Source organism: Rhinoraja longicauda, chromosome 28 (genome assembly GCF_053455715.1).
Source record: "Rhinoraja longicauda isolate Sanriku21f chromosome 28, sRhiLon1.1, whole genome shotgun sequence".
Lineage (NCBI taxonomy): Eukaryota > Metazoa > Chordata > Chondrichthyes > Rajiformes > Arhynchobatidae > Rhinoraja > Rhinoraja longicauda.
The window spans coordinates 17661217-17678921 of record NC_135980.1 but is presented as its reverse complement, the minus strand read 5'-3'; the positions used below and the strand labels follow the sequence as shown (position 1 = coordinate 17678921).

Here is a 17705-nt window from a genome sequence, read left to right as displayed (position 1 = left end):
ACGGGGGATGCAACAGAGACTCATCTCCCAAGGTATCCCAAAGTGTTTAACTGCATATTGATCGACATGATGATCCACGATGTGCTTCACTCACTCTATCTATACCGCGCGAGACCTTACTACACCCTCTTCCTTTCCGACACCTAGTTTTGGATTCTTGGAGACTAAGGGCGGAGTGTTGGGGCGAGGGCGAGGGGATAGGGGTGGTTGTCGTGCGAGGGTGGGGGCAGGAGTGGGGGAGCAAGGCCGACTATCAGGGTCCGTAGAAAACAAGAACTGCAAATGCCAGTTTCCAGAAAAAGACACAAAGTGTTGGAGTAACTCAGAGGGTCAGGCAGCATCCCAGGACAACATGATGGCTGACGTTTGGGTTCGGGACCCTTCTTCAGACTGATTGTGGAGGTGGGGGAGAAAGCTGGAAGGGAGGAGGGCTGTACAAATCTTGGCGAGTGATAGGTGGATACAGGCGTGGCGGAGTTTTTGATAGGCAGATGGTTGGACAAAGGCCAGGGATCAAAAGACAGATTCCAGATCAGAACATGGCAGGAGAACAGGAGACCAACAGGAATCACAGAGAGAGGGGGGGGGGGGGGGGGTGTGAGCGAGGGTCTCATACAACTCCCGGCGGAGCGAGGAAGAGAAACTCTTCAAAATAGGCACACCTTGAGGAGATTTCACAATGGAGCAGTAGAATATGGACACAAGCAACTGAAGATGCTGGTTTACGAAACAAAGACACAAAGTGCTGGAGTAACTCAGCGTGCCAGGCAGCATCACGGAATGGAATTCTCTGCCTCAGAAGGCAGTGGAGGCAAATTCTCTGAATGCATTCAAGAGAGAGCGAGATAGAGCTCTTAGGGATAGCGGAGTCAGGGGGTATGGGGAGAAGGCAGGAACGGGGTACTGATTGAGAATGATCAGCCATGATCACATTGAATGGCGGTGCTGGCTCGAAGGGCCGAATGGCCTCCTCCTGCACCTATTGTCTATTGTCTATCACTGGAGGACATGGATGTTGCCTGACCCGCTGAGTTACTCCAGCACTTTGTGTCTTGTTTTATCAGGGTGCACTATCCGCACACATTCTGGTCTTGATTATGTCCCTGTGACCAAACCCCACAGCGCAATGTAGGTCACTGGTCCCAGCGCTAAGGTCGGCCTAGTGACGAACTGTTCACCATCCGTAGTTCCCGCCCTCTCTCCGAGGAGGGTCAGACTGCATTTGACAACGTGAAGTGTCTCCGACAGTAAAATGCTGGTTGTTGGGCTGGTTGTTGGGTCGCTGGGCCCAGCCATGCGGGAGGTATTAGATCTGGGGGTGCTGTGTTTTGCTTAGAAATGCTGAACCCCATTCAGAACGCTGGCCCATGTTCTTCCCTCCGCCGTCTCTCCCCCCCACCCCCCCCCCCCCGCTTTCCTCCCCAAGTCTCTTGCCCTCCCTCTCCCCCCCTCTCTCCGATCCGTCTCTTTCCCCTCTCTCTCCCTCGTCCCTTCTCCCTCTCTGCCCCCACTCTCTCACTCGCATGTCTCCCCTCCTTCGTCTCCCTCTCCCCCTTCTCCTTCACTCTCCCCTCCTCTCCTCGTCCCCGCGTCTCTCCCCATCCCATCTCCCTGTCTCCCGCTCCATCTCTCCTTCACTTCCCTCACCTCCACGTCACCTTCCCCCCTCCCCTGTTTCCTCCTCCCCATCCCTCTCTCCTTCTCCCTCTCAGCTTTCTCCCTCTCGCTCCCCCAACATCCCCCCTCCATTTCTCTCCTCCCCCTCTCTCCCCCTCCGCATCTCTCTCTCTGTGTCTCTCCATCTCTCTCTCCTTCCCCTCCCTCTCCCCTCCCTCATTCCCTCTTCCTGAAGCAGTAGACTCCGTACAGGCGGAGCTTCCTGTCGGGGAAGCCGAAGCTGCGAACCCCGGGCTCACTGCCCCCGCATCTGGCCCTGGGTCTGACGATGGGGTAGCGGACGCTGCCGTCTGCCAGCCAGCCGGGCCGGCACTGGTCTAGTCTCTGCAGCCTCCAGGCCGCGTACAGCTGTCCGACCTTGGCGATGCTGGAAGCCTGCCTCTCGCACGCCCTCACTGCATCGCCGTAGCTCAGCTTCCGCAATGTCTTCAGGAAGTAAACTTTCCCTGGGGGAGAAAGGACAGAGTCATACAATGTAGAGAGGAGAAGGGAGCAATCCCCGCGCTGAATGCCCCCCCCCCCCGCACAGGGTCAATCACGGAACATTTATCTAAAAGCAAATGCAATTATCGCTGTATCTCCCTCTCCCCTGACTCAGTCTGAAGAAGGGTCTCGACACTAAACGTCACCCATTCCTTCTATCCAGAGACGCTGCCCGTGCCGTTGAGTGACTCCAGCATTTTGTGTCTATCTACAATTAAGGGAGACACGGATAGGGTAGACAGTCAGAACCCTTTTCACATGGTGGAAAAATCATGTACTAGAGATGAGAACTTTAAGGTGAGGGCGGGGGGGATAGTTCAAAGGAGATGAGCAAGGGAAGTTTTGTTTTACCCAGAGTGGTGGGGCGTGGAAAGCGCTGTCAGGGGTGGTGGTGCAGGCAGATTCTATAGTGGCATCTCAGAGACTTTTGGATATTCGGATGGGCGTGCAGGGAATGAAGGGTTATGGATCACGTGGAAGCAGATAAGAGATGGTCTTGATGCCTTAAAGCAATAGCTTCGATTGATTGGACTGCATTTTGGAGCATTGTGTGCAGTTCTGGTTGCCCCATTGCAGAAGGACGTGAAGGCTTTGGGGAGAGTGCAGAAGAGATTCACCAGGATGCTGCCTAGATTAGAGGATATTAGCTATAAAGAGAGATTAGACAAACTTGAATAGTTTCCTCTGCAGTGCCAGAAGCTGAGGAGAGGTTTGATAGAAGTATTATAAACTGATGTGAAACACATAAGGTAGACAGTCAGAACTTTTTCCCCCAAGGTGAAAATGACAAACACGACAGAGTGAGAAAGGCAAAGTGTGAAGATGTGCGGGTCAAGTTTTTTTTACACAGAGAATGTTGTGGAACGTTCTTCCAGGGATGGAGGTGGTGGCATTTTAGTGGCTTTTAGATAGACACATGAACATGCAGGAAATGAGGAGGGATATGAATTATGTGAGGAGCTTGGTTTACATCATGTTCGGCACAAACATTGTGGCCGAAGGGCCTGTTTCTGTGCTGTACTGTACTATGTGTGTACATCCTCTGTCCTTTATAGCTGAGGCGGCACGGTAGCGCAGCGGTAGAGTTGCTGCTTTACAGCGAATGCAGCGCCGGAGACTCAGGTTCGATCCTGACTACGGGTGCTGCACTGTAAGGAGTTTGTACGTTCTCCCCGTGACCTGCGTGGGTTTTCTCCGAGATCTTCGGTTTCCTCCCACACTCCAAAGACGTACAGGTATGTAGGTAATTGGCTGGGTAAATGTAAAAATTGTCCCTAGTGGGTGTAGGATAGTGTTAATGTACGGGGATCGCTGGGCGGCACGGACTTGGAGGGCCGAAAAAGCCTGTTTCCGTCTGTATATATATGATATGATATGATATGATATGATAGAGACGAGAATGTGATTCGCAGCCCAGGTTGAGCTGACCCCTCATCTTATCTCTCATGGACCGTTCTGCCAACTATGTTCATCTAATCTCAGGACAAACATTCCGACAAGGAGTTGCGGCCTCTACAGCGCCACAGACGCGGGTTCGATCCCGAGTACGGGTGATTGTCTGTACGGAGTTTGTACGTTCTCTGAGATCTCCGAATTTTTCTCCGAGATATTCGGTTTCCTCCCACACTCCGGACGTACAGGTTTATTGGTTATGCTTTAAGTGTAAATTGTCCCTAGTGTATGTAGGATAGGGTTAATGTGCGGGGATCGCAGGTCGGTGGGCTGTATCCCTAAAAACTAAAGGACTTTACCAAGCGTTTCCCACGGCCTTATCCCCCCCCCCCCCTCCGGTTTGTCACAGGGTAAGGTTCGCTCACCTTTCAGAGTCGAGGTGAAGCAGAATGCGTCATATCGCTGGTCGTCTTTGTGTTGGTAGCCGTAGTTCCTGATGCCGGTGTGCTCGGACGTGCCGCACTTGTGCTGTGGCGTGGGGGCGGGGATGTGAACCGAGCCGTCGCTCAGCCAGGCCACCGTACACCAGTGCAAGCCCTGCTCCCACGCCCGCTGCAGCTGCTGGTATGAGGCCAGCGTCGCGTCCTGCCCCGCACACGCTGCCTTGGCATCGGCAAACCTCAGCGTCTGTTGCCCCTGGCGCGGGTGGTAGGGGAAGACCACACCTTGGTGTTACAATGGAACCAGAGGCAGCGTTAGCCCTGGGGAATCTGCAGCACCGCCTCCCAAAACCCACAGGCCCCACCACAAGATGGGCAAAGGCAACAGGGACATGGGAACGCCACGCGTGTGGTCCTGCTTCATGGCACACACACAAGAGGGAGTGTCCACAGGGACTATGGTAGCCTTCCGTGACGGGGGGAGGGTGGGGGGGGGGGGTGATAACATTGTGGATAAGGTTGACAACACTGTAATTTGATAACTGTTTGATTGTTATTTGCAAACTACCAATGGCAGTCTTGGTCTTTTCTATGTCTGTGATAACTTCAATAAAAGCTCCCTGTTAAAGGGGAAAAAAGGGTGGAACCCACGGAAGCAGAGGTCCCAGGTGTATGGGTAGAACGTGGAGCATGGGCCGGGAGTGGGTGTCTAGTCTGGTCCGGGCGGGGAGACCAAATCCAATGAAAGACCCAGCCAGAGCGTGTACCTTCAAGGCTCAGCGTGACGATTCCTTGTGCATCCTGCAGTCCGTCCGTGACTTCACACCGGTATCTGCCATCATCCTGCAGTGTGAGATCACGCATGATCAGTGATGCGTCTCCCTCCCTGTCTTCCCGCAGTTGCACTCTGCCCCCAAACTCCCCGAACACCTTCTGGACCTCGCCCAGGGCCACCAGGACGTCGATGCTCTGCAGGCTCTCCGAGTCCTTGCTCCACTTGATACGGATGCCACGCTGCTGCTCGCTCCCGGCATCGCTGTGGTATCGGCAGGGCAGGATGACCGAAGCCCCTCGGTGAGTGAGAATCTTCTCTGGGGCAGTGTGGACCACCACAGATCCCTCCTCGGCATCTGCAGCAGAGAGAGAGGAGAAGTAGTGGTGGGTCAGGAAGGAAGATCAGATATCAAAGAGCAGCGACCACAGCTAAGCCCACGACACCACGGCTGAGGTGCCGAGGGGGTGGGGCACTGCCCAGGGTACCAGGGTCCAGGGTGAGACTTTAAACCAGTGACCCATTCACCCTCGCAGGGGAATGCCAGGAATACACACATTCCATTTCATTGAGCTTGTGACAGCTGTGCAGTTGGTTAATCCAAGCAAGTGTGAGGTGTTTCAGTCTGGAAGGTTAAATATAAAGGGAAGGTACACAGTTGATGGCAAGACCCTTTCCAGCATTGATGTGAAGAGGGATCTCAGAGTCCATTACCATAGCACCCAGAAAGTGGCAACACACGTAGAGAGAGTGATAAAGAAGGAGTATGGTAGCGAGTATAAGAGTCAGGAAGTCATAATGCAGCTCTAGAAGTGTTTGCTTAGGCCACGTGTGGAGTATTGTGTTTATCATCATATCATATCATATCATATATATACAGCCGGAAACAGGCCTTTTCGGCCCTCCAAGTCCGTGCCGCCCAGCGATCCCCGCACATTAACACTATTCTACACCCACTAGGGACAATTTTTACATTTTACCCAGCCAATTAACCTACATACCTAGTTCTGATTACCCCATTACAGGAACGATGTTGAGGTTTCGGAATGGGTACAGAATGCTGAGTGGTTCAGGTGGTGTGAGCTACAAGTAGAGGTTGCACAAAACTTGGATTGTTTTCGCTTGGACGCCAGCGGCTGAGGAAAGGCCTAAAAGAAGTATATCAAATTATGAGAGGCAAAGATATAGTAGACAGAGTCAGAACCATATTCTAACGGTGGAAATGTCACCGACTATTGCATTAAAGCGAGAAGGGCCAAGTTTAATAGGTGATGTGCGTGGTAAGTATTTTTACACAGAGTAGTGGGGGGCTGGAACACGCTGCCAGGGGCGGTGGTGGAGGCAGATACGATAGTTGCGTTTAAGAGACTTTTGGGGAGGCACGTGGATATGCAGGAAACGGGGGATATGGATCATGTAGAGACAAATGAGTTTAGTTTCACTTGGCATCATGTTCGACACAGACAATGTGGGCCAAAGGGCCTGTTCCCGTGCTGTACTTTTTACATTCTACGTTCTATGTCACTGGGTGTCATTGGCTCTTTATGCTGGTCTAGATCGACTGGGAGGCGTATCTTGTGTGGTCCCCGCTCTGAAAGTATGTTCTCCCTATTCTCTAACCAATATTTAACTCCAAGTAAAGTCACTCTCAGCCCACCTTATCACAATGCTGTACCCCGTTGCAAACTACTGCGCTCTCTGGATAGTGTTTTGGGATGTCCTTGGCTCATGAAAGGCGTTATAGAAATGCAGATCTTTGCTGCAATGAATTGTTTAGTTCGGCGAAAGTGCTTTGCTGTACTCTGCAGAGTGGAGATCACTGACATTTTCATTTATCTGAGCAATCTCTGCCAACTTGGCAGGATACCAGGTCTCATGGACAGTTTCCATTGGCAATGCACGGCATATTGTGAGCTTTACATCAAGTTCATTGGTTAAGGTGATAATGATACAGACACAAGAGCGATTATGCGGCAACAATCTTGTTATAGGGTAAAGAGCATGTCATAAATGAACAACGGTACGATCAAGCTACATGAAGCCATTGTCAGGTTCTTCAGCTGAGATTTCAGCCTCAGAAATACACAAAGGTTGAGCTCCAATGAGTTTTGCAGATGCGGCTTTGAGCAGAGCAGCTAAGCAGTATCAGATCCATGAATGTCAGCGCAAAATAAAAATAAAGTGGTGGAGGAACTTTACAGGCAGCACCTGTGGAGGGAAATGGGCTGATGACGTTTCAGGTCAGGAATGTCTGAAGAAGTGTCCATTTCCCTCCACAGATGCCGCCTGACCTACTGAATTTCTCCAGCACTTTGTTTTTTCATCAAGATTCCAGCATCCGCAGTTCCTTGTGTCTCCTGGAATCTCAGAGATACATTGAAGAAAACGCCTTTAGCTCAGGATAGTGGGAGAGGGCAGAACGAGATGGCAATGGGAAAGAGATGAGGTTATTGCAGAAGGTGGATAGTCATCATCATCATCATCATATATATACAGCCGGAAACAGGCCTTTTCGGCCCTCCAAGTCCGTGCCGCCCAGCGATCCCCGTACATTAACACTATCCTACACCCACTAGGGACAATTTTTACATTTACCCAGCCAATTAACCTACATACCTGTACGTCTTTGGAGTGTGGGAGGAAACCGAAGATCTCGGAGAAAACCCACGCAGGTCACGGGGAGAACGTACAAACTCCTTACACTGCACGAACACAGGCCATTCAGCCCATCAATTCGTGTGTATCAGAAACACCAGCCTGTGGCAGAGCAGTGGGCTGCTCTACGTGTGAAGTAACAGCCCTGAGATAAGTAGCCAACCCGGACCAACCATGAAGAACAATGCCTGATTAGAGACCTTCCAGACTCACGTCCTGCAGTATCAGCCTCCGGTCAAAAGAGAGATCCTCACCAAAGGGGTCTTTCTTAACGGATCGACATCTCACCTGACACATGGACACTCCTGGTCCCGGCGAGCAGGGTTGCAGTGTGAATGGCCAGGAGCAGGAAGCTGGGGTCGGCAATGATTCTGCCGCAGAGCTGGAGAGGCAAGAGACACGATTTGAACCAGAGTTAGTGGTCATGCAGGTGGTCATCTCCCCATAGGCAGTGGTCCGGCAGGTGGGCATGCCCCCACCTGCTCACTGTGATCAGCACAACACACACGGCGGCCAAGATGCCCCATCTACACTAGTCCCACCTGCTTACATCCCTCTAAACCTTTCCTACCCATGTATTTATCCAAGTGTCTTTTAAATGCTGTTATAGTACCTGCCTCAACTACTTCCTCTGGCAGAAGATGAACACAAAATGCTGAAGTAACTCAGCAGAACAGCTGTATCTCTGGACACATCTGAAGAAGGGTCTTGACCCCAAGCGTCACCCAGAGATGCTGCTTGTTCTGCTGTTCCTCCAGCATTTTGTATCGGCAGTGTAAACCAGCATCTGCTGTTCCTTCCCACACATACCGCCTCTGGCAGCTCGTTCCATATCCCACCGCCCTTTATGTGAAAGCAATTGTATGTCAGGCTTCCTTACATCCCTGTTTTTGTATTCTAGTCCTAGAAACATAGAAAGTTAGAGAATATGTGCAGGAGTAGGTCATTCGGCCCTTCGAGCCAGCACCGCCATTCAATATGATCTTATGAAAAAAACTGCAGATGCTGGTTTAAATCGAAGGTAGACACAAAATGCTGGAGTAACTCAGCGGGTCAGGCAGCATCTCAAGAGAGAAGGAATGGGTGACGTTTCGGGTCGAGACACTTCTCAGTCTGAAGAAGGGTCTCGACCCGAAATGTCATCCATTCCTTCTCTCCCGAGATGCTGCCTGACCCGCTGAGTTACTCCAGCGTTTTGTGTCTACCAATATGGTCATGGCTAATCATCCAAAATCGGTACCCCGTTCCTGCTTTTTCCCCATATCCACCGATTCGTTTAGCGCTAAGAGCTAATTCTAACTCTCTCTTGAAAACATCCAGTGAATTGGCCTCCACTACCTACTGTGGCAGATAATTCCACAGATTCACAACTCTGTTGGTGAAAACGTTTTTCTCCTCTCAGTCCTAAATGGCCTCCCCTTATTTTTAAACAGTGACCCCTGGTTCTGGACTCCCCCAACATCGGGAACACGTTTCCTGCATCTAACCTGTTCAATCCTTTAAGAATTTTATTTGTTTCTATATGATCCCTTCTCATCCTTCTAAATTCCAGTGAATAGAAGCCCAATCGACTCATTCTTTCGTCATACGTCAGTCCCGCCATCCCTGGGAATTAACCTGGTGAACCTACGCAGCACTCCCTCAATAGCAATAATGTCCTTCCTCAAATTAGGAGACCAAAACTGCACTCAATACTGCCTTGCGGCATCCCACTAGTCACTGCAATATACCTCTCGAAATAATACCTCCCGAAATAAATGCTAGATTGCGTTTGCCTTCCTTACTACTGATTCGACTTGCAAATTAACTTTTTGGGAATCCTGCACCAGCACTTCCAATGCCACTTAACTCAGATTTCTGAATTCTCTCCCCAAAAATCAGTCTACGCCTTTATTCCTTCTACCAAAATGCATGACTCCATACTTTGGTACACTGTATTCCATTTGCACTTCTCTGCCCACTCTCCCAACCTGTTCAAGCCCTTCTGCAGAGTCCCTGCTTTCTCTACACATCTTGCCCCTCCACCTATCTTCGTATCATCTGCAAACCTGGCCACAAAGCCTTCAATTCCCTCATCCAAATCATTAATATACAACGTGAAAAGTAGCGCCCACAGACCCTTATATGGAACTCTGTAAGACCACACCTCACCCCCCTCCTCTCCAAAGAATAAATCCCTACCCTGCTCAACATCTCCATCTAGCCCGGGCCCTTGAGTCCTGTCACCATCCTCGCAAATCTTCTCTGCGTCCTCTTCATTTTTCCTATGGCAGGGTGATCGAAACTGAACAGAGTGGCCTCACCAACACTGAGTTTCTTCATTACTTCCTCTGTCTGTTGGGCTCTGTGCATTATCCTCGGGGTCCTTACTGCTCTACCAACCCCTCTCTCGGCTTCAGGGAGCTGAGAAACTGTCCTCAGTTGATGCTGAAGCCGCCGAGACCCGCAGTGCTCCCGCGGTTAGTCGCAATGCTGAGTCGGCCAGCGGTTTTGGTGCAGATGCCAGCGTCAGCGCAGCTGTTTCTGCTGTATTTCTGTTGTGGAGTTTGCTCCGGTTACACAAGCTGCGAGGTTCCTGCACACAATGTACAGAGGCGTTGATGGAGAGGGGGAGGTGGGGTGATCTCCTGCCCAGGGAAGGGGGCAGCCTGGCAGAGAGGACCGGCACTGCGCCACCGCACACAGCTGGCAGCGCGCCAGCCGCGGCTCAGTCAGTCACCGCTGGCGGGTAGCGCAGTCCGCCAGCATCCGCCGCAGTCTCCATCCCCAGCAATCAGTGTGTGTGAGCTGGCACATCGGCCTGAGTCAGCGGCGGTCCCATTCACTCCTACCGTTCTGCGGGGACCACCTACACACGCAGATACTTCATAGGGCGGCCTGTCCTTTAGCTGCAATTCGGCGCTCCCTCAGTACCCCACTCCCACAGTGCGGCGCTCCCTCAGTATCCCACTCCCGCAGTGCGGCGCTCCCTCAGTATCCCACCCCCACAGTGCGGCGCTCCCTCTTTATAGACAATAGACAATAGACAATAGGTGCAGGAGTAGGCCATTCAGCCCTTCGAGCCAGCACCGCCATTCAATGCGATCATGGCTGATCACTCTCAATCAGCACCCCGTTCCTGCCTTCTCCCCATACCCCCTCACTCCGCTATCCTTAAGAGCTCTATCCAGCTCTCTCTTGAAAGCATCCAACGAACTGGCCTCCAATGCCTTCTGAGGCAGAGAATTCCATACCTTCACCACTCTCTGACTGAAAAAGTTCTTCCTCATCTCCGTTCTAAATGGCCCACCCCTTATTCTTAAACTGTGGCCCCTTGTTCTGGACTCCCCCAACATTGGGAACATGTTTCCTGCCTCTAATGTGTCCAATCCCCTAATTATATTATATGTTTCAATAAGATCCCCCCTCATCCTTCTAAATTCCAGTGTATACAAGCCTAATTGCTCCAGCCTTTCAACATACGACAGTCCTGCCATTCCGGGAATTAACCTAGTGAACCTACGCTGCACGCCCTCAATAGCAAGAATATCCTTCCTCAAATTTGGAGACCAAAACTGCCCCTCCCACCTCGCTACACTCCCGCGGTACCATCCCTCCCATAGTACGGCGCTCCCACCATTCCCCATGTACTGTTGCCCACCCCTCCCCCCAAGTTCTCATTTACTATTGCCCCTTAGTTCCCCATTTACTGATCCCCTCCCCATTTACTCGCCCTTCCCCAGTTCCCGATTTACTGGTGTCCCCAGTTCACCATGTTCTGTTATCCCCAAGACAGACACAAAATGCTGGAGTAACTCAGCGGGTCGGGCAGCATCTCTGGAGAAAAGAAGTACGCGACGTTTCGGGTGGAGACCTTTCTTCGGACTGAGAGTACAAGTAATCCACAGTTCCCCATTTCTGTTAGCCCCAATTACCCCATTCACTGTTACCCCAGTTACCCCACTTACCCCATACACTCTTACCCCAAATATCTCATGTACTGTTGCCCCAGTTCCATGTACTGTTACCCCCAATTACCCCATAAACTGTTGCTCACAGTTAACCCATATACTGTTATCCCGGTTACCCCATATACTGTGGCCTACAGTTATTCTATATACTGTTACCCACATTTACCCCATATACCGTTACCCCGGTTATCCCATATACTGTTACCCCAGATACTGTTGCCAACAGTTACCCCAGATACTGTTGCCCATAGTTACCCCATGCACTGAAGCCGCGGTTACCCCATGCACGGTTACCCCGGTTACTCCATGTACTGTTATCCCGGTTACCCCATATACTGTTACCCACAGTTCCCCGTGCATTGTTACCCCGGTTACCCCATATACTGTTGCCCACAGTTACCCCATATACTGTTACCCCGGTTACCCCGTGCACTGTTGCCCCGGTTACCCCGTGCACTGTTACCCCGGTTACCCCATGCACTGTAGCCCACAGTTACCCCATATACTGTTGCCCACAGTTACCCCATATACTGTTGCCCACAGTTGCCCCATATACTGTTGCCCACAGTTACCCCATATACTGTTGCCCACAGTTGCCCCATATAATGTTGCCCACAGTTACCCCATATACTGTTGCCCACAGTTACCCCATATAATGTTGCCCACAGTTACCCCATATACTGTTGCCCACAGTTGCCCCATATACTGTTGCCCACAGTTGCCCGATACACTGTAGCCGCGGTTACCCCATGCACTGTTCCCATTCACTATCCGCATGGACTGAAGCTGCCGGCCCCGGGCCGTATCCGACGGCTCCCCACTCCCCCTTCCCGCATCGCTGCGGCAGCGGACCGGGACTCACCATCTTCTCGCCGGCGGTCGCTCCCTGAGAGGAAGCGGGGCTGAGGCAACCGCTCCCGGGTCGCTCCCGGTCCTGCTGTCCCTCTCCGCTCCCGCTCCCGGTCCCGGTCCGAGTCCGCTTCTGTTTCCCCTTCGCTCTTGACCCCGGTCCTCTCCCGGTCTCGGTCCTGCCTCGCTCCCGGTCACACGCGGAAACACTGCGGTAGCGAGCGCCGGCCGGAGCTGTGCTCGGTGTTAGCGGCTGCGGACTGTGTGCGGGAGGGGTGCGGTGGTGCGGTGCAGGAGGGGGGGGGGAGTGTGCGAGGGAGCGGTGCGGTGGTGCGGTGCAGGAGGGGGGGACGGGGGACGGGCGGTGCTCCTCCCGGTGACAGAGACCCCGTAAACCGGAGACACTCTCGGCTGTTGGAGGGAGACGGAGGTGACGTCCTGAGGACTTGGTGACTGTCAGGTATACTATCTGCGATGTTATCTGGAGATGCAGGGAACTGCAGGTGCTGGTTTAGAAAGAAAGATACAAAGTACTGGAGTAACACAGCGAGCCAGGCAGCATCTCCTACACGTGTCCCGACCTGATGTTATGGAAGTGGACAGAGTGCGGGCAGCGGAGTCTAGAAGCTCGTGTACAGTATCAGTGTCAGGAAGCGGTGGGCCAGGGCGAGGGGCGAGGAGCGAGGGGCAATAGACAATAGGTGCAGGAGTAGGCCATTCGGCCCTTCGAGCCAGCACCGCCATTCAACGTGATCATGGCTGATCATTCTCAATCAGTACCCCGTTCCTGCTTTCTCCCCATACCCCCTGACTCCGCTATCCTTAAGAGCTCTATCCAGCTCTCTCTTGAATGCATTCAGAGAATTTGCCTCCACTGCCTTCTGAGGCAGAGAATTCCACAGATTCACAACTCTCTGACTGAAAAAGTTTTCCTCATCTCAGTTCTAAATGGCCTACCCCTTATTCTTAAACTGTGACCCCTTGTTCTGTACTCCCCCAACATTGGGAACATGTTTCCTGCCTCTAACGTGTCCAACCCCTTAATAATCTTATACGTTTTGATAAGATCTCCTCTCATCCTTCTAAATTCCAGCGTATACAAGCCTAGTCGCTCCAGTCTTTCAACATACGAGGGGCGAGAGGTGTGGGGCGAGGGGCGAGGGTCGAGGGGCGAGGAGCGTGGGGCGAGGAGCGAGGGTCGAGGGACGAGGGGCGATGCCACTGGGACAGGGGTTGAGACGCCGGGAGGTTAGGTCATGGTTGTACCGGTGTGGCGAGCACACGCCTGAAGCACTCTGTGCTTTTAAACTCCTTACCCATGGGACAACAGTTCCTTCCAGGCTACCGAACGGGATTCTACAAAAGGCGTGTTACTCCAGTGCTTTGTATCTTTCTTTCTAAACCAGCACCTGCAGTTCCCTGCATCTCCAGATAACATCGCAGATAGCATACCCGACAGTCACCAGATGTGACCTGGGCGGCGCACTGGCGCAGCGATAGAGTTATTGTCATACTGTGCTAGAGACTCGGGCATCCTGACAACGGGTGCTGTTTGTACGGCTTTCCCTACGCTTCCCGCGTTCCGCTCCGCTTTCCCCACAGTCCAAAGACTTACAGGTTTGTCGGTTAATTGGCTTTGGGGTTTTTTTTAAGTACATTGTCCCTAGTGTGTAGGATAGTGCTCGTGTAGTGAGGGGATCCCTAGTCACTAGGACACTAGGTACAATTTACAGAGGCCAATTAACGTACGTAGTTGCAGTGTGAGAGGAAACCGGAGCATCCGGAGAAAACCGACGCGGTCACAGGGAGTACAAACTCTGTACAAACAGCGCCCATGGGCAGGATCGAACCCGGGTCTGTGGCGCTGTAAGCCGCCCCAAGCGGTGTTCTAAAGTGGTGCCTTTCAGGCCTTTCATATAGTGAAAGAGTGGAGCTGCACACAAAAAAAAGTCATTCGGCCCACCAGCACCACGCTGACTATTTTACCCAAATGCACGAATCCCACGTGTCTACATTAGGACACTGTCCTTCTTATTTAAGCATCTGTCTAAATGAGGGCGGCATGGTGGTGCAGCGGGAGAGTTGCTGCCTTACAGTGCCAGAGATGGGTTCGATCCTGACTTCAGCCTGTACGGAGTTTGTACATTCTCCCCGTGACCACTTGGGTTTTCCCCGAGTGCTCTGGGTTCCTTCCACACGAGAGGTTTGTAGGTTAATTTGGCTTTGGTAAAAACTGTAAAAGGTCCCTCGTGTGTGGTAGTGCTAGTGTACGGGAATCGCTGTTCGGCACGGACTCGGTAGCCCAAAGGGTCCCACGCTATATCTTTAAACTAAGCTAAACTAAATGCCTCAAACACCGTGATTATATCTGACCACACCACCTCATCTGGCAGCCTGGTCCAGATGTCAGCCATTTCCCCCTCAGATTCCCTTCAAAACTCCTTCTCCTCGCCGTGAACCTATGGCCTCTTGATTTTTACGCCATAGCCATGCATTAAAGATTATAATGTTATGTACTTCCATTGGGACACCCATCAGCATCCCTGCCCCAGGCCTAGCCTGTCTAATCTCATCCCATAACTGAAGGCCGCCAATCCAGACAACATTCTGGCGAACCTCCTCTGGACTCTCCAGCACAACCACATCCTTCCCAGAGTGGCTACTAAAACCTTCACACAATACTCCAACCCTAACTCAAAGTGTTTTACAACACAACGTCCCAACTCTTATACTCGCTGCCCCATCCTATGAAGGCAAGCATGGCTAAAACCTTCCTCACCACCATGGCTACTTTCAGGGACCGCTGGACTTGGACCCCAAGATCCTTCTGTCCATTGACATTCTTAAACGTTTTACCATTGACTTCATATTTCTACACCTACCCGACATCGCAAAATGCATCACCTTGCACTGTTGGGATTGAATTCCACCCCCAACGCTCCGCTTAACTTTCCTTCCCAACTATAACTGCTGTAGCCTTAGACAAACTTCCCCAGTCCAGTTCCCCTGTTTGGCTGAGGATAAGGCTCGTGTGGCTCTCTACCACCATCCGCTGGTGGAGCTGCGTAACGGCACCTCACAGAGCAGGCGTGCTGGAGTAACTCAGCGGGGTCAGGCAGCATCTCTGGAAAACATTGCTAGGCGATCTTTCTGCACGAGTCCATTCTTCAGACTGATTCTAACCCTAACCCAATGTCAGGACGTTGTGAGGTTCTCAGCAGCTAACATTGCAAAGTTCTGTCATTGTTTTAGATGGGAAGTGAATTCCCATCGCAGTGCAAACAACCACCTGACCAGCTGCATTCCCAAGAGAAGGTCCAGTAACCGTCCCACCCTCCTTGCTCTATCGACACACAAAACGGTGGCGCAGCTGGTAGTGCCGCTGCCTCGCAGCGCCAGAGACCCGGGTTTGGTCCTGACCTCGGGTGCTGTCCTTGTGGAGTTTGCACGTTCTCTCTGTGACCGCATGGGTTTACTCCAAGTGCTCCGGTTTCCTCCCACATCCCAAAGACGTGTGGGCTTGTTATAGCCTCTATAAATTGCCCCGACTGAGCAGGAAATAGATGAGAAAGTGACATAACGTAGATCCAGCGTGGACAGGTGAACAATGGTCAGCGTGAACTCCGTGGGCTGAATGGCCTGTTTCCACGCTGTATCTCTAAACTCAAAAATCTCTCCTCGAAGTATCTCAAAAGTTCAATCCCCGCGGATCCTTGGGCGATCGCAGTTAATATTTGAGGAATTGATGTTCTCCCAGTACTATGTAACCTGATTTGTATTACATTTCTCTGACATTTGCCCCGCACCTCTTAGAGTGAAGGACGAAGTAGTTGATTCGGAAAGAAACCTGGATGACGAGTGAAACGGAGGACCCGGTCAGGAAAAAAGAGACGTGGGCCAGGGCGGCCCCCTTCTTGCCAGAGTGAGGCCACACAAACCGGAGGAAAAGCACCTCATGTTCCACTTGGTTATCTTACAACCTAGTGGTATGTACATTAAATTCTCAAATTTTGGGTAAATTATCAACCCCCTTCATCCCCCATTTCCACATCCCTCTCTTCTCTGCGCCCGACCTACACCGCCTAATTCTCCCCTCCCCCCTTCCACCTTCACAATCACAACTCTTCTATCCATCTCTGACTGTTTATTCGTCTACTTATCAACCACCCCCCCCCCCCCCTCATCTATATTCACCTATCATTTTCCAGGCTCTGCGCTGCCCCTCCTCACTTCCAGCTCCCCCCATCACCACAAACAGCCTGAAGAAGGTCCGGCCAAATTATAGAGGCCTATTAACCTGCAATTCGCAGGTCCTTGGGATGTGAGAGGAAATTGGTGCACCCGGGGAAACCCACGTGGTCATAGGGAGAACGTGCAAACTCCACACAGACAGCACTGGAGGGAGCTTCCTTACAGCGAGGGACCTCCACCTGCATTGAGGGAGCTCCACTCCGCAGTGAGGGAACTCCACTCCGCAGTGAGGGAGCTCCGCCACAGTGTGAGGGGTCTCTCCTCGCTGTGAGGGAGCTCACTCTACAGTGAGGGAGCACCATTCTACAGTGAGGGAACTCTGGCACAGTGTGAGGGAGCTCCATTCTACAGTGAGGGAGCTTTGGCACAGTGAGGGAGCTCACTCTACAGTGAGGGAGCTCTGGCACAGTGTGAGGAAACTCACTACAGTGAGGGAGCTCTGGCACAGTGAGGGAGCTCCATTCTACAGTGAGGGTTCTCCCCTTGTGTTGAGGGAGCTCCACTCTGCAGTGAGGAAGTGTGAGGCACAGTGTGAGGGAGCTCACTCCACAGTGAAGGAGTTCTGGCACAGTGAGGGAGCTCCACTCTACAGTGAGGGTTCTCCCCTTGTGTTGAGGGAGCTCCACTCTACAGTGAGGAAGCTCTGGCACAGTGTGAGGGAGCTCACTCTATAGTGAGGGAGCTCCCCTTGCGGCGAGGGAGCTCACTACAGCGAGGGAGCTCTGGCACAGTGTGAGGAAGTGTGAGGCACAGTGTGAGGGAGCTCTGGCACAGTGTGAGGGAGCTCACTCTACAGTGAAGGAGCTCAGGCACAGTGAAGGAGCTCCACTACAGTGAGGGATCTCCCCTTGCGGTGAGGGAGCTCCACTGTACAGTGAGGGACCTCTCCTCGCTGCGAGGGAACTCTACATAGCAGCGAGGGAGCTCCATTCTACGGTGAGAGGGTTCCTCTTGCAGTGCCGGTGCTCCGCCCCCATGTTTCCATACCTCTCTCGGGCTCACAAACATGCTGTGTTTGCATGCATGCAAACATGCACAAACAAAAACAGCCTCTCCAACATGCTGTGTGAACAATTTTCCTTTGACCTCTGGTCTGCTACTTGAAGGAACATTCTCTTCCCTGCCGCTCAGGATATCTCTGAATTCCTTGATCTCCCTGCACTGGGCAGAACAAAAAACATGGACCGGAGCAGCACGCAGCTTCATGCTTTGAATCAGGTCAGAAACCGGCAGGTC

At 52.1% G+C, this 17705-nt stretch overlaps 1 protein-coding gene across 1 annotated transcript; it reads right to left on the bottom strand.

The window, feature by feature from the left end:
* Positions 1-1833: 1833 nt before the first annotated feature.
* On the bottom strand, positions 1834-12634 carry hapln4 (hyaluronan and proteoglycan link protein 4). The gene is made up of 5 exons (XM_078423910.1): positions 12232-12634; positions 7708-7801; positions 4760-5122; positions 3978-4277; positions 1834-2123 (listed from the first exon to the last, which is right to left on the bottom strand). Exons 1-5 carry the CDS (start codon positions 12232-12234, stop codon positions 1834-1836), a joined length of 1050 nt encoding a protein of 349 aa, XP_078280036.1. The 5' UTR covers positions 12235-12634.
* Between the last annotated feature and the right edge of the window lie 5071 nt (positions 12635-17705).